At 35.1% G+C, this 14,119-nt stretch overlaps 1 protein-coding gene across 14 annotated transcripts in view; it reads left to right on the forward strand.

Moving 5' to 3' along the window:
- Nucleotides 1–14,119, forward strand: part of MYCBP2 (MYC binding protein 2) — a 272,533-nt gene that overhangs the window by 150,435 nt on the left and 107,979 nt on the right. For 10 of the 14 annotated variants that reach the window (XM_057532563.1, XM_057532564.1, XM_057532570.1 and 7 more), the window contains 7 exons: nucleotides 793–935; nucleotides 2,392–2,492; nucleotides 3,186–3,404; nucleotides 8,849–9,074; nucleotides 10,020–10,150; nucleotides 10,791–10,878; nucleotides 13,218–13,267. In XM_057532563.1, the coding sequence (XP_057388546.1) occupies nucleotides 793–935; nucleotides 2,392–2,492; nucleotides 3,186–3,404; nucleotides 8,849–9,074; nucleotides 10,020–10,150; nucleotides 10,791–10,878; nucleotides 13,218–13,267 (958 nt within the window). The remainder of the gene's footprint in view (nucleotides 1–792; nucleotides 936–2,391; nucleotides 2,493–3,185; nucleotides 3,405–8,848; nucleotides 9,075–10,019; nucleotides 10,151–10,790; nucleotides 10,879–13,217; nucleotides 13,268–14,119) is intronic. The other 4 variants (XM_057532565.1, XM_057532573.1, XM_057532577.1 and 1 more) reach the window with 1 other exon arrangement.

The raw sequence follows: 14,119 nt of genomic DNA on the forward strand, positions 1-14,119 counted from the left end.
TCCTACATCTGACCTTTTCTACCGCTCCCATAATTAACAGTCTAGACCAAACCATCACTCCGACCTGGGTAACTACCCGGATAACTGGATCTTAGAGGAAAGAGCTTCCAAACAAGTCTCCCTCCTTTCACTGCTGCTCTCCTACAGTCTGTCCTCCACCGCACAGCCAGAGTGACCTTAGAGAAATGTAAATCGTATCAAGTTCTGCCCTTGCTCACATTCCCCTCATAGCTTCCCCTTCCCATTCCAGGATAAAATGTAGTCTTTACTGTGGTGTTTAAAGCTCATGTGATCTGACTCCTATTTACCTTGCCCACCTGTCACCCTTCACTCTTTCTCCTTTCATTCTAGTCACACACACTGTTTCTCCTTTCATTCCAGCTCAAGGAACTCACAAGATGGGTGAGTTCAAGGAATAGAGTGAGGACATTCTATGTCTTCATTCTATTCCTTGAACTCCCCCATCTTGTTCCTGTCTGCACCTTTATCTTACTGTTCTTTTTTTTTATCTTACTGTTCTTTTCTCTCAGCTCAGATCTTTTTTTAACACAATTCAGGCCTTTGTTTAAATAGCAGTTGCATCATGATCTTATTTAAAATAACTTTGTGCCCTTATCAGGCTTTATTTTTCTTTGAAGCCCTATTACTCCTTAAAACTATATAGCTCTATATTTACTTTTTTTGACTTTAACTTTTTTAACTTAAATGAGCTGTGATCCAGATATGATTCCTAGAGTTAGATTGTGTTTTACCCACCATGTAAAACGATCTCACGTGTTACTCATGTTATAGGAGTGAATTCGATGGAGATTTACAATCTCAACTTCTGAGTAAAGCCAATGAAGAAGATAAAAACTGTAGCAGAGCTCTCTCTGTGGTAAGCACTGTTGTTCGAGCTGCAAAAGACCTCTTGCACAGAGCTCTTGCCGTGGATGGTAAGACTTCTTTTACTTCCTTAATAGTGATATTTTAGATTCTTTATTCCCCAACTTATACACAGAGCTACTGAAGAAGAACCATCTTGTAGAATCCCAGAGGGTTTTATTCATTATAGATCTACACATATACGTACATTAATTTCGGATCAGCCATACTCTCCATACACTAATGCAGAATTTTTTAGAATGTTCAGAAGTAATTATTTTATACTGTAGTTTTCTTAGTTAGCCCATTAAGAGAAACACTCTTGATTAAACTGAGTCTTTGCTTCTTTTAGTAGTCTAAACAAGCATTTTGTTTTCTCCTTTAGACCTGTTTTTCCTTCTGCGTGTTCTGTTTCTAGTAATAGTATCACCATTCATCCAAAGGTCTGGGTAATCCCAAACATCTCCCCAGATTCACTTGTCTCATTTGAGTTCTGTAAATTCTTCCACTGGAAGCTCTCCAGTTCGTATTCTCCTCTCTATCTGTTCTCCCATAGTTCAAGCTGCCATGGTTCAAGCACATGTCCTCTTTTTCATGGGTTGATAACATCCTAATAATCTCCCTGCCACTTTTCCCCCACTCCCCATCTAGTTATCTAGGCATCTTCCACACTGGCAGCAGAGTTACATTTACAAAAACATTACTGTTAGCTATAACATTTGTTCCTAAATGTAGTTGCACATCAGAATCACCTGAGAAACTTGCTGAAAATAAAGAATATTTGGTCCATCCAAACTAGGGGTTTAGGCTGAACTAAGAAACTATTGCCCAGCCTACTCTGATGCAACAGCAGATCTAGAAACAAGTATTAGGAAATAATTGGCCTTCAGTATAAAGGTCTTCATAACGTAGATTCAACTTATCTTCCCAGCACCATGTTCATGGAGAAATAATTAAAATGTCCATCAGCAAAGTGCTTTTTCCTTGGAAAAAATAGAAGGCAATATAGCTAATAACAGCAAACATTTTTGGAGTACTTAATATGTGCAGGCATTGTTCTAAGCATTTTACATGTATTAACTCACTGAATCATCACAACATCCAGTGAGGGAAGTATTGTTATCCTCTTTTACAGATGAGTAACCTGCACACAAAGATTACGTAGTTTGCCTAATGACAGAAATATACCTATGTGTTGCACCAAGATTAGTGGTTTAAAATCATGACTGTTACCCTAAGTTCTAATTCTGGCTCTGTCATTTTACATGTGTATGATTTTGGATAATATACTTAAACACTGTGTGCCTTGGTTTCCACTTCTAAAAAGGGGCGATAATAAAAGTACCTTATTGTAAGGATTAATTGAGATAATGTATGTAAAGCCCTTAGAATAGTGCCGGGTCCTTTATAAGCACTCAATCAATGTCAACTATAATTTTACTCCAGAGACTAGAATACAGGCTTAGTACAGCATATATACATTACAATGAAATTACCTTCTAACTATAGTTTTAATGCCTTTTTTAGCTGATGACATTCCAGAACTGCTTAGCTCTTCCAGTCTGTTTTCCATGCTGCTTCCCCTTATTATAGCCTACATAGGACCAGTAGCTGCTGCTATTCCCAAGGTGTGTGATTTAATTCTCTAACTTTGAATCCTTTTTGTAAATATAATTTTATTTAGACTGTATCTTTCCTTTAAAAATACTTTAATATTTGAGGCATCTGGGTTACAGGTAACAAGCAGGTAGACATGTAAATGGTAGAAATTATTAGTTAAATAACTAATTCTCTGATCTTAGTATTGTTTACTGGATTACCATGCTTACTTATTGGCTTTACATTTGAAGAACTTGGGAATAGGAAATATATTTTAGAATATGATATGTAAGGAAAGCTCAAGTTCACTGAGATCTTTAAAAGTTATAATGTCGATGCCAAATCTCCATTTTGAATAAAAATAACAATGTTAAAGGATAGGAGTGTTGTAAAATTGTGAAATATTCAAGACATGGAAGAAATTATAAACTACTGATTCTTTGGCATAATTAAATTTGAGTAAAACCTAGTTTACTGCAGGTCCCAAAAAGGCAGAAGGGTTTAAAACTATGGACTAGGCTATATGTAACACCTAAGATAAATTTAAGATAAGTCTTTTTTTTTTTTTCCATAGAACAAATTTCTCTTTGAATGAAAACTTAGCTAGAAGAAACTCTAAATAGAAATTCTGAATAATAAGTATAACCAACAATTATAGTAATTAATCATTTTAAAGCAACTTTCACACTTATCTCATTTAATCATTTTTTTTTTTATACTAGGTGGCTGTAGAAGTCTTTGGCCTTGTCCAACAGTTGCTTCCTTCAGTTGCCATTCTGAATCAGAAGTATGCACCCCCTGCATTCAATCCTAATCAGTCAACAGATAGCACCACAGGAAACCAGCCTGAACAAGGCCTCTCTGCCTGTACAACCTCTAATCACTATGCTGTCATAGAGAGCGAGCACCCCTATAAGCCTGCATGTGTGATGCACTACAAGGTGGGCACCAATGCCTAGGGACAGTTTAAACTTAAAACTTGATTTGATGTTCTATACTGGTACCTTAAAGGATACTTGGTCTCTGTTCAAGTATAACTTCTATATGTAAATAAAGAGAATCAGCAGGTGGTTAGACACTGTCAAATACACACCAGGGTTTAAGACAGTTTTTACTGTTAAAGAGTATAGTTTTATAGGGTTTAGGAAAGTTGTTCTCATATCTTTTTGTAAGTACAGGGCCATGTGTAATGCTCAACTGCAAATAATATATTGTAATAGTGGATATCAGCATTAAAATTTAAAAATCACTTTTTTTGAACTGATATTATTTGTACCACAGCCTGAGCTCTGAAAATTTACATACCCAGTGTAGGATTTAAAATACTGTACATAATGTTAAAATGTACCTATAAAATATTTATAAGTATAATGTTGTTATTATAGAGTATCCAAAATCCTATTCCTTGCTTTCTAAATTGTATCACTTAAATTAAGGGAGAGAAAGAAAATTTGTCCACTTAAATTAATTATAAGTTGAAGTTTTATGTGCCTGTAAAATATTCAGCTTTTTGTTGTAGAATATGGTAAACATATGAAAGGTCAGCCTAGTATAGTTTACCCCTTTTCTCCATCATCCCAGATTCAGCTGTTATCAACTCTTGGTCAAACCTCTTTCATTTATTCCCCACCCTCTTTGCCCCTTCCACATTCATGGATTTTTCATTATGTATCTCAAAATGTAAGGACCTGTACAAAATAACCATGTTATTATCACACTTAAAAAAATGAATAATTCCTTTAGGTTATCAAATATGCACATTTTAAACTCTGAATTAGAATCCAAATAAGATTCATGCATTGGGATTGGTTATGTCTCTTAAGTCTCTTTTAATCTGTTGATCCTCCTCCATCTCTCTCTTTTTTGTTTCTTTGAATTTTATTTAAGAAACTGGATCGTGTGTTTTTCTGATAGGATCCTCTCCAGCTTGACTCCTGAGTCCCTTAGACACAGCCCTTGTAGTCATTCATAACATTCTCACTCTCTGGTGTAAGATGTTATAAGATGTTACAGGCTCTGGTATAAGACGTTATAAGAGCTTACCCATTTCCTGCCTCAAATCTGAAACCCACCGTTTTTTCAAAGTGCCGTGACTCCTTTAAATGGTAATGAGTCTTTAAGAGCCAAAATATGGCACTGGGAATGCTCATTTCTCCTGGGTTGTCATTGTTTCTAGATATTTATAGTGTATAGAACTAGTACATACACTCACACGTAAACACACATGTATTTATATACACAGGCATATATTATTTGTATATATATTTATGTATGTGGGTGTATTTATGAACAGACACATTTATGTGTATACGTATTTTTTTAAAGATAAAATACCTCATGAGTTTGTACTGATGATATTCATTCAAAATAAGGACCACAGGATGTTACACCTGAATTTCCTTTCTCGTAACCGAAAGTTCCTGTTCTCAATGGCACTGGGAATATTAGAATTAGAAAATCACTTAATTATTCATTCACTCTTTGTGTGTGTGTGTGTGTGTGTGTGTGTGTGTGTGTGTGTGTGTGTGTTTTGTCTTTTGGGCATATTCCCAACTAGGAAGTACAGAGAAATGACCATGTTTTCAAAGTAAGTGGGTATGGTCAACTACTGTGTTTTAAAGTAAATTGGAATAATCCCTCTCTCTGTGATTATGCCGCTAATTGGACGTACATTTGGCATCATTTTATTTTATTTTATTCTAGATTTTTAGGAATTGCTTTTTAGGTTTTGTTTGATAATAGTTCAATTTCATAGTTTTAAGTCAAATCTGTAAAACAAAGTGTATTCAAATAAATCTAGCTTTTATTATCTCTGTCCCCTCATTCTGCTCCCTTCTTCCCTGTCATGTCTTCTTCTCAGGTAACATTTCATATTATTATAATTTTGTAGTTTAGCCTTCCTTTATTTCTTTCAATATAAGCATAGACACACAAATACAGATGCAGATGTGTATGTGTATTCATTCCTCATGTTTTTCAACTTTTTATTTCGAAGAATTTCATATAAAAAATTTCGTATAAAATTTCGTATAAATTTCGTATAAAAAAGTAATAAGATTTGTGCAGTGAACACCCCCCTATGCCCTTGACTTGGCTTCGTTAGTTAACATTTTGCCATGATTGTTTTATTTATCTATATTTATTATTGTCAGACCATTTAAGAGCAGGTTGCAAACATCATGACCCGTCACCTTGTTCCTAAGAACAGTGAAGTTTCCTGTATAACCCTAATGTACCAATCGAATTTAGGAAATTTAACATTGAAACGGGGTTATTACCACGATAAAGAGTAGTAGTATATCATGTTATAAGCTCAACGTTTTGCCTTTTTTCCCAACAATGGTGTTCATAGAATCTTTTTAAACCCAGACTGGGATCCTATCGGGTTCAAACATTGCATTTAGTTGTCAGGCCTCTTTGATCCCTTTTAATCTGCAGTAGTTCCTCAGCCTTCCTTCGTCTTTTACGACATTGGCATTTTTGAAGAACACAATCAGTGGTTTTGTAAAAGTATCCTTTTTATTTGGATGTAATTGATTGTTTTTTAATGATTAGATTCACGTTGTGCATTTTGGGTGGCAACACCACGTAAGCGATGTCCTGTTCTCTTCAGTGCATCCCATCAGGAAGTACTTAGTCACTTGATTAAGGTGATAGCTCCACCAAAAAAGCATCTTTTTTTCCCTTTGAAAATGTCTATGGGTAGATATCTGTGGGTTAGAGACTGTGTAAAAAATACTGTCTTTCAACAAATTTTAGTATCCATTGGTTATTCTTACCCAAATCATTCATTACTATAAAGACGGTGGCTTTCTAATTCTGTTATTCCTCCCAGCTGGTGTTCTGTTGTAAAGGAGAATTTTCCCATCCCTTCCCCTTTAAAAATCTATTTATTTATTTATTTTATGTGTTTATATCAATATGGACTCAAAGATTCTCTTTTTTGCTCAGTGTTATAATCCTTTGCTGTCATTCAGTTTGATGCGCAAATTTTAATTGATTTGGCCAGGGAAAATCTGTTCAAGCTGGATTCTGTGTCCTTTTTCTGTGTTTTCATCAGATTTTGAGCACTTCTTCTTAGTTCCAGTCAACACCATTGAGCTCTTTTCTTTATACCCTTTTCATTTACGTATGCCACTGTGAATAATAAAAATATTGAATACTATATAAAATTAACAGTTTCTTGGCAAAAATTTTGTCTTTTGTTAATCCCACTGACATTAGGATAATCAAAGTACTTTATTCAGAAGTTGCTTGGGGTAGTTCATTTTATGTATATGTGTAAGTGGGTATATGATCAGTTTAATATAAAGTTAGGCTTATTTGTTTATTTGTACTTAATTTTTATGAGTCTTTTTCCTATCCTAGTTGATTTAATTTTACTTTTAAAATATGTGAAATATTAATATGGCTCCAGAAATAAAATTATACAAAATAACATACTCAGAATTATAAGTCTTTTTCCTTCTCTGCTTCTCACTTACTCCAGTAAGTATCCTGGTGTATCCTTCCTGCGTTCTTTTTTGGAAAAAATCAGAACGATAGGTAGATTGATTTAGTTGTAGTATTATTTTCCGTCTTTATTTAAAAAAGGTAGCACACTATGTATACTACTTTGTACTTTGCTTTTTAAATTTAACACTGTGTATAGAAATCTCTCCATATCCATTTAAAGAGACCATCCTCATCCCTGTTTTACAGACTCATAGTTCTCCACTGTAAAGACCTATCATAGTTTATTCAGCCAATCTTATGTGTGTGAGCATCTGGGGTGTTTTCTTTTTTTTTTTTTTAAGAAATTCACATTCTTTTATTTATTTATGACTGTGTTGAGTCTTCGTTTCTGTGCGAGGGCTTTCTCTGGTTGCGGCAAGTGGGGACCACTCTTCATCGTGGTGCACGGGCCTCTCACCATCGCGGCCTCTCTTGTTGCGGAGCACAGGCTCCAGATGAGCAGGCTCAGTAATTGTGGCTCACGGGCCCAGTTGCTCCGTGGCATGTGAGATCTTCCCAGACCAGGGCTCGAACCCGTGTCCCCTGCATTGGCAGGCAGATTCTCAACCACTGCGCCACCAGGGAAGCCCTGTCATTTTTTTGCAATGAATAACTTTGTGCCTGTGTTTGGGGGTTTTTGTTTGTTTTTTTGTTTCCGTATTGTTAGAAGCATATCTTCAAAGTAAACTCCTAGAAGTGGGATGGCTGGGTTAAACAAATATAGAATGAGGAGCCTTGTGCTAGATAGATCTGGGATTGCTGATTCAGAGGGTGAATGCATATGTAGCTTTGCTAGATGTTGACAGTTCCCTTCCATAGAAGTTATGTCTTTTTGTGTCCCACCAACAATGCATGAGAGTGCTTGTTTTCTCACAGCCTCCCCAAAAGAGTATATGTGGTTAAATTTTGGGCCTTTTGCCAATATAATGGAAGGAATGGTGGGAAAATGGTGTCTCAGTTTAGTTTTAATTTACATGTATGTTATCATGAACAAAGTTGAGCTTTTTATTTAAATAGAGATTGTAAAAAATCCTATTTTGCCATCGTCCGAGGTAATTTTTTTTAGATTAATATAATATTTGGGAAATTTCTTAAGGTTTATATCATGTCCTGCAACCAGTTCATAGTTTACTACTTGACATGGTCTTACTTAACTGTAATTTGACTACCATTACAGCATTCCTTCTACCATAATGGTGACAGAAGCTTAAAAGTGGCCTTAAAAATATATATATAATTATGTGCCACCATAATCTCATATATACAGTAAAATTTCAGTTTAGGAAAATATAAAAATCTAGGCTTTTATCAAGTGTTTAAGTGTGTGTGTGTTTATATTTATTCTCATAATATATGAAGTTACAAAGTTTTTTTGTTAATGAAAAGAAACATTTGTAGTGGGTACTATGAATGGTAGATAACCTAAAAGTGACTAAAACCTTACATGTTAATGATTTATTAATTTCCATCAATGTATCTTTATATTTTACCTATCAAATTATATTGTCAGTTACCGACTTATATTCCTTAAATGCGTACTGACTGAAATGGAAAATTTATTATATAAACTCTTCGATAGGAAAGTCAGATAGCTGAATGTTTATGGAAATTAAGCAGCTTTGTAATTGTTTTTCTAATGATATCAGTGTGTACTTAAAAACATGAATGCAAATATTAGCTAGAAAGCAATAGATATTTCAAGTGAGGAGTCAAGACAATTGATACTGACCATTAATACCTTGATTCCTGATCACTTAATTCCTTACTTAAAATTTATTTTACAGTATGTTGAAGGCATCATCTTTACAGTATGATGTCCTGTTTCTAAACTAGACAAAACGCTAAAATCTGATTCATCTTATGCGAGTGACTTCTTGCCTGTTGACCTCAGGTGACATTCCCGGAGTGTGTACGGTGGATGACAATCGAGTTTGACCCTCAGTGTGGTACTGCACAGTCAGAAGATGTCCTCCGCTTGTTGATTCCTGTCAGAACTGTTCAGAATTCAGGATATGGACCAAAATTGACATCTGTCCATGAAAATCTTAATTCCTGGATAGAATTAAAGAAATTTTCAGGATCCTCTGGGTGGCCTACCATGGTTTTAGTGTTGCCAGGTAAGTTATTTTTTTTCTTTTTTGTTTTATATGGTAAAATATATGCATTTATGATAATTATGTTCAGTAAGGATACATCATTGAAAATGTTTATTTAATTTTTAGAAGAATTTCTTCAAGACCTACTCTGTGTCTGGATTGCAGTTGGGTAGTAAAGAAGACTCTCTGGGCATGGGGTACAACATGACCAAGTTTTAGGAAAGAGAATGTTTTGAGGATCTTGTGAGAAGAGATTAGCTTGACAAAAGCAGAGAGTTAATACTGAGGAGTTGCTGTCTGTATAGTTGGGGCCAAACTATAGAAAAAAGTGGATTAGGTATTTTATTTTCCCAGTAAGTGCTAAATTTTGAGAAGTTACCAAGGACTTCTTCCTTTCAAGAGAACTGGTGAACCACCGAACCCACTGAGTTATGTGAAGTTATTGTTTTCGAGCTGTAGGGTGTATGTGGCCGGGTGGGTGGAGGCACTTTTGCTATTACAGTCTGTTGTTTTTTTTAACCAATTAACAATAACTACTCTTGTGATCTCTCAAACGAATAGCCAATTTGAATTTAGAAACTTCTTTCTTCTAGTCTGACCTGCCTTGTTTGTTTGTGAAGAAATCAGACAAAGCCAGATTTTAGCCTAGAGAGGATTGCTCACTCTGAAACAGAAGAGGCTAACCTAGGTCACCTTAGTAATTGACGGATAATTGACAATGATCCCTCATGTAACTTAACTTAGGACATGTGATTAAGGAGAATTAGATCATAAAGAAAAATAACAACTGGCATGGTTTTATTGTTTCTACTGTCGTTTTTAAGCACAGCTTTGTTCAAGTAGACACAGGGACCCCAAAAAAGACTCGGTTTTTTTAGTACCTGATTTGTATTGCTACCTATCTTGAGATAGATAAAAGTAAGGAAATTTTGATAAAGTTGTTTCAGATTTTGAACTCAATGTTAGCTTTTTTATTAGGAAATGAGGCCCTTTTTTCACTGGAGACTGCATCAGATTATGTGAAAGATGACAAAGCTTCTTTCTACGGTTTCAAATGTTTTGCAATTGGATATGAGTTTAGCCCTGGACCTGATGAGGTGAGAATGAATTATCTTCTCATTCTGTTAAGGAAGATTGTGTTTCTAAGGGCTGCTGTTGCCTTAAATTGTGTTTGCTCTCTGTATTCAAGAAGTCTGAAATTTATTTTAAGCTAGAGTGTATAATTTAAAATATTCTGTAGTTTAATTTTGTGCAGTGGTCTGGTTTTGCTACTTTAAGTATGTGAAGAGAATGGAGTCTGTGCAACATGACCCAGCCTTTAAAGACTTAGTATAGTTGTACCTGTTCCAAACCAGCTCTGGTAGCTATACCTTTCTAAGTAAATTATAGAACCTAATTTCACCATGGGACTAACTTAGTATCTCTTCTAAATGTTTCAAATCGTACAATAAAAAAAAAGTCAAGGTGAAAGACTGATCATGTTCCTTCAAAGTAATGAATGAAAAATTCTTTGGACAATGAACCTGTCAGTCTGAAACTTACAACCAGCATGAGACATAATATTAAATCTCTTACACTCTTAATTAACCATTAGCTCCTAACATATGCTTCCTTTTAGTTTCAAACACTACACTTGAATGCAAGTCACACTTTTTTTGATAATCCACATCATCTTTCAAAAATTTCATCTTCCAAACATTTTTTAAAGCATCTGATTTTGTTTTTGCAATTCTCCAGGGAGTCATCCAGTTGGAAAAAGAACTAGCCAATCTTGGCGGGGTTTGTGCAGCAGCTTTGATGAAAAAGGATCTAGCACTTCCTATTGGTAAGTGTGGTCAAGTAGTAGGTGTTTGTTTATGATTTAAAAAAATTTTTAAGAATAGAATGTGTTCATCGCAGAACATTCTGAAAATAGATTAGCAAAATGAATTCAGTAGTCACATATATTCATGAGCAACTGCTTAAATACTGGTTGTTTGGGTTTTTTAAATAGAGACTGAAGAGTATCTCTCTGGTTTTTTTATTCACACACATATATGCATACAAGCACTTTCTTATGTTCATACATGCTATGTGCCAGGCCCTGGGTTAAGCACTGGAAATAGAGTATTGAACCAAAAGCTTGAGATATCTCTCAGAAGTCCTAGTGGACATATCAAATAGGCGATTGGATGCTTATTGTCTGGAGCTCAGGGGACAAGTCAATAGAAATGTCATTTGAACGTAGTTGGCATTTAAAGACCGTATGGAAGAACCATATGAAAGATGAGCTAGGAAGAGAATGCAAATGAGAAAGAGAAAATAGCCAAGGGTCAAAGCTGGGACTTGTCAAAATTTCAAAGACAGATGGAACAGGAGGAAGAGGCTGCAGAAAAGACTGAAGCAGCAGCCAATGAGGTAGATGTAAAACCTCAGGAGAGTGGATATTGGTGGGATTTTTTAATGAAACTGAGAAATCAATTAAAATTTGTCATTGGGTTAAACTTGTTGGCTATTTATATACTCAAGAAGAAATATATATATATATATATCAGTAAAATGAGAGAAATATAAGGACTTTCAGAGTGGGGTGAGAGAATGGAAAGTCAGGAGGGGGAGTCAGGTTGAACGTAGATGGCTCTTCAGAAGAGTTTTCATGTGATTCACGACAGAGAAATGAGGCAGTGGCCAAAGAGTACCTATTTCTAGGGTACAGGATTGTGTGATACACGAGTCGATTTATTATCAGAATTGTAAAGATGAAAATAAGGCTTAAGATATTTACTAATTCCATGATGTTTATCCATGGTCAAACATTTTATTTTTACAGTTGTTGGGAATAAAAGGCATTATTATTGTATTTCCCCAATTCTCACCTCCAAAAAAGTCCATCTGTGTCTCTTCCCTCTGGGGCTACCCTTCCCACTTTATTCTTTCTTTCCTCCCTTCTCTTTCTTTACTCCTTTCTTCCTTGTCTAATCCCTTTCCTCTTCCTGCTGCCTTCCACCCTTCTCTGTTCCCTTGTTCCTGCTTCATGTTGACGCATGATGAGGAGGTGAGACAATGAGACATCTGTGTTCTATTCAGAGGAGGGAAAATGGCACAGCCTCTTTGAAGGAGATGTGTCAACAGCTATTCAAATTTTACCTGCATGTAGCTTTTGATGTAGCAATTTTTTATGCATACTTGCACAAATGCTCAAAAAAGGTATGTTGTAAGGTAGATTAATATAGCAGTATTTGTGATTATAAAACCTCGAAGCAACCAAAATGTCTGTCAGCTGGGAACTGGTTCAATAAGCAATGGTAAGTAAGTCCATACAGTAGGAATGTATGCAGCCTGTTAAAAAACAGCAACAAAAAAGTAGACCTCTATGTCCTGGCCAAGGAAGATGTCCAAGTTATATTAATTAAGAAAAGCAAGCTGCGGAAGAGGGTCCCGTTTTTGTGAACATTATATTGTAAGTATATAAATATATGTGTATGTACCCACATGTGTGTACGTTGACACATATGTACATACACTTTATTTGCACACAAAATTTCTAGAACAATACGTAAGAAACTGTTGACACTCTTTATCTTTGGAAGCGGGTGGTAGCAGAATTTTTCATTCTACACTTCTGCATACTTTGAATATTTCCCTTTGAATATGTATTACTTTAGTAGTAATATTTTATGAATTAATTAAACTATCAAAGAAAATTCAATAAATAAAATTTATTCTACATCAAGCAATAAAGGAGAAAATGGCTAGAGAATACAGTCACTATCTTACATTTTCCCCTAAGTAACTGTTGTTTACTAAAGGTAAAGCTCTTCTACAATATAACCAAACTAGAAAGGCTCGGATTCTGAAAAATCAGTTCCCTCATTTTTCTTTTTTTTTTGGTCAAAAAGTAAGTACACTAAAGTCAAAAATACACATTTGTGTACATAAATATAGTATATGTCTTTTGAAAATCACTTGATGGTTGCTTTTTGAGTATTGTCTTGAGAATTACAGCTTATATTCACACTGAAAATAGCATTTGAAAGTTTAAACCACTGAGATTTATCCAGAACGATAATAGTTCTCTTCAATTTGGAATATCAAATTTGTGGGAAAGATGTCATGAGTGCAAAAGACTAGAAAGATAAACTAAGGATGAATATATTTTAGTAAACCTTTTCATTTACACAACAGGTAATGAATTAGAGGAAGACCTTGAAATTCTTGAAGAGGCTGCATTACAGGTATTGTCCTGATAATTGTAAGGGTAAACTTTGCACATTAATTTTAAGCAGAATTTCCACTCAGATCAACCTCATTTTTCTTGAACATAGCACTCATTCATTAAGTATTTCATTCCATAATTGGCAGTTATAGAGATAAATAGCTCATAATTTCTCCCCTTGATGGGAGAGACCCACCACATGAGCCCTTGTTGTACTGTGTGGTGGGTGTTAACTCTGGAGTGAGACGAAAGCCCTGCTGGAGGAAGAAGAGCTACCAAGTGCCAAGGGTCCAGGGGAAGGCTTTGCCCAGCGGTGGACCTTTAAACTGGATCTTGAAAGAAGTTTTATTGACCAGTTAGAAAAAGGGGAAAAAAGCTGTTAGTAATAGTAATTTAAATAACATCTGTAGAGCACGTTATAGTTTACCATGTCTTTGACATTATCTGTCTATTTCTGCAGTTACACTTTGAGGTCAGTATTTTCTCTTGTATCTTACAATTATAATAACTTCAGTTCAGAGACGTTTTGTGATTTGTCTAAGAATTCAGCTTACTGGGAGATAAAGTCTAATATCCAGGTCTTCTAATATCAATACTTAGAGTTAGTGGTTTACATTTTATTTATTTTCTGAAATGAATTGATCACAGCAGTAATAATAAAAACAAACATTTATTTGATCTTAACTTTATCAATTACTATTCCAAACACTTTTCATATTTTTAACTCATTTAGTCCTCACAGCAACCCTATGAATTAGAGACTCTTATTTATAGATAAGGGAACTGAGGCGCAGAGAACTTAAGTAACTGGCCCAGAATCACACAGCTAGTAAGCAGCTGGGGTAGAATTTGACCTCTGGCAGTTTGGTGA

This window comes from Balaenoptera acutorostrata, chromosome 18 (assembly GCF_949987535.1).
Source record: "Balaenoptera acutorostrata chromosome 18, mBalAcu1.1, whole genome shotgun sequence".
NCBI lineage: Eukaryota > Metazoa > Chordata > Mammalia > Artiodactyla > Balaenopteridae > Balaenoptera > Balaenoptera acutorostrata.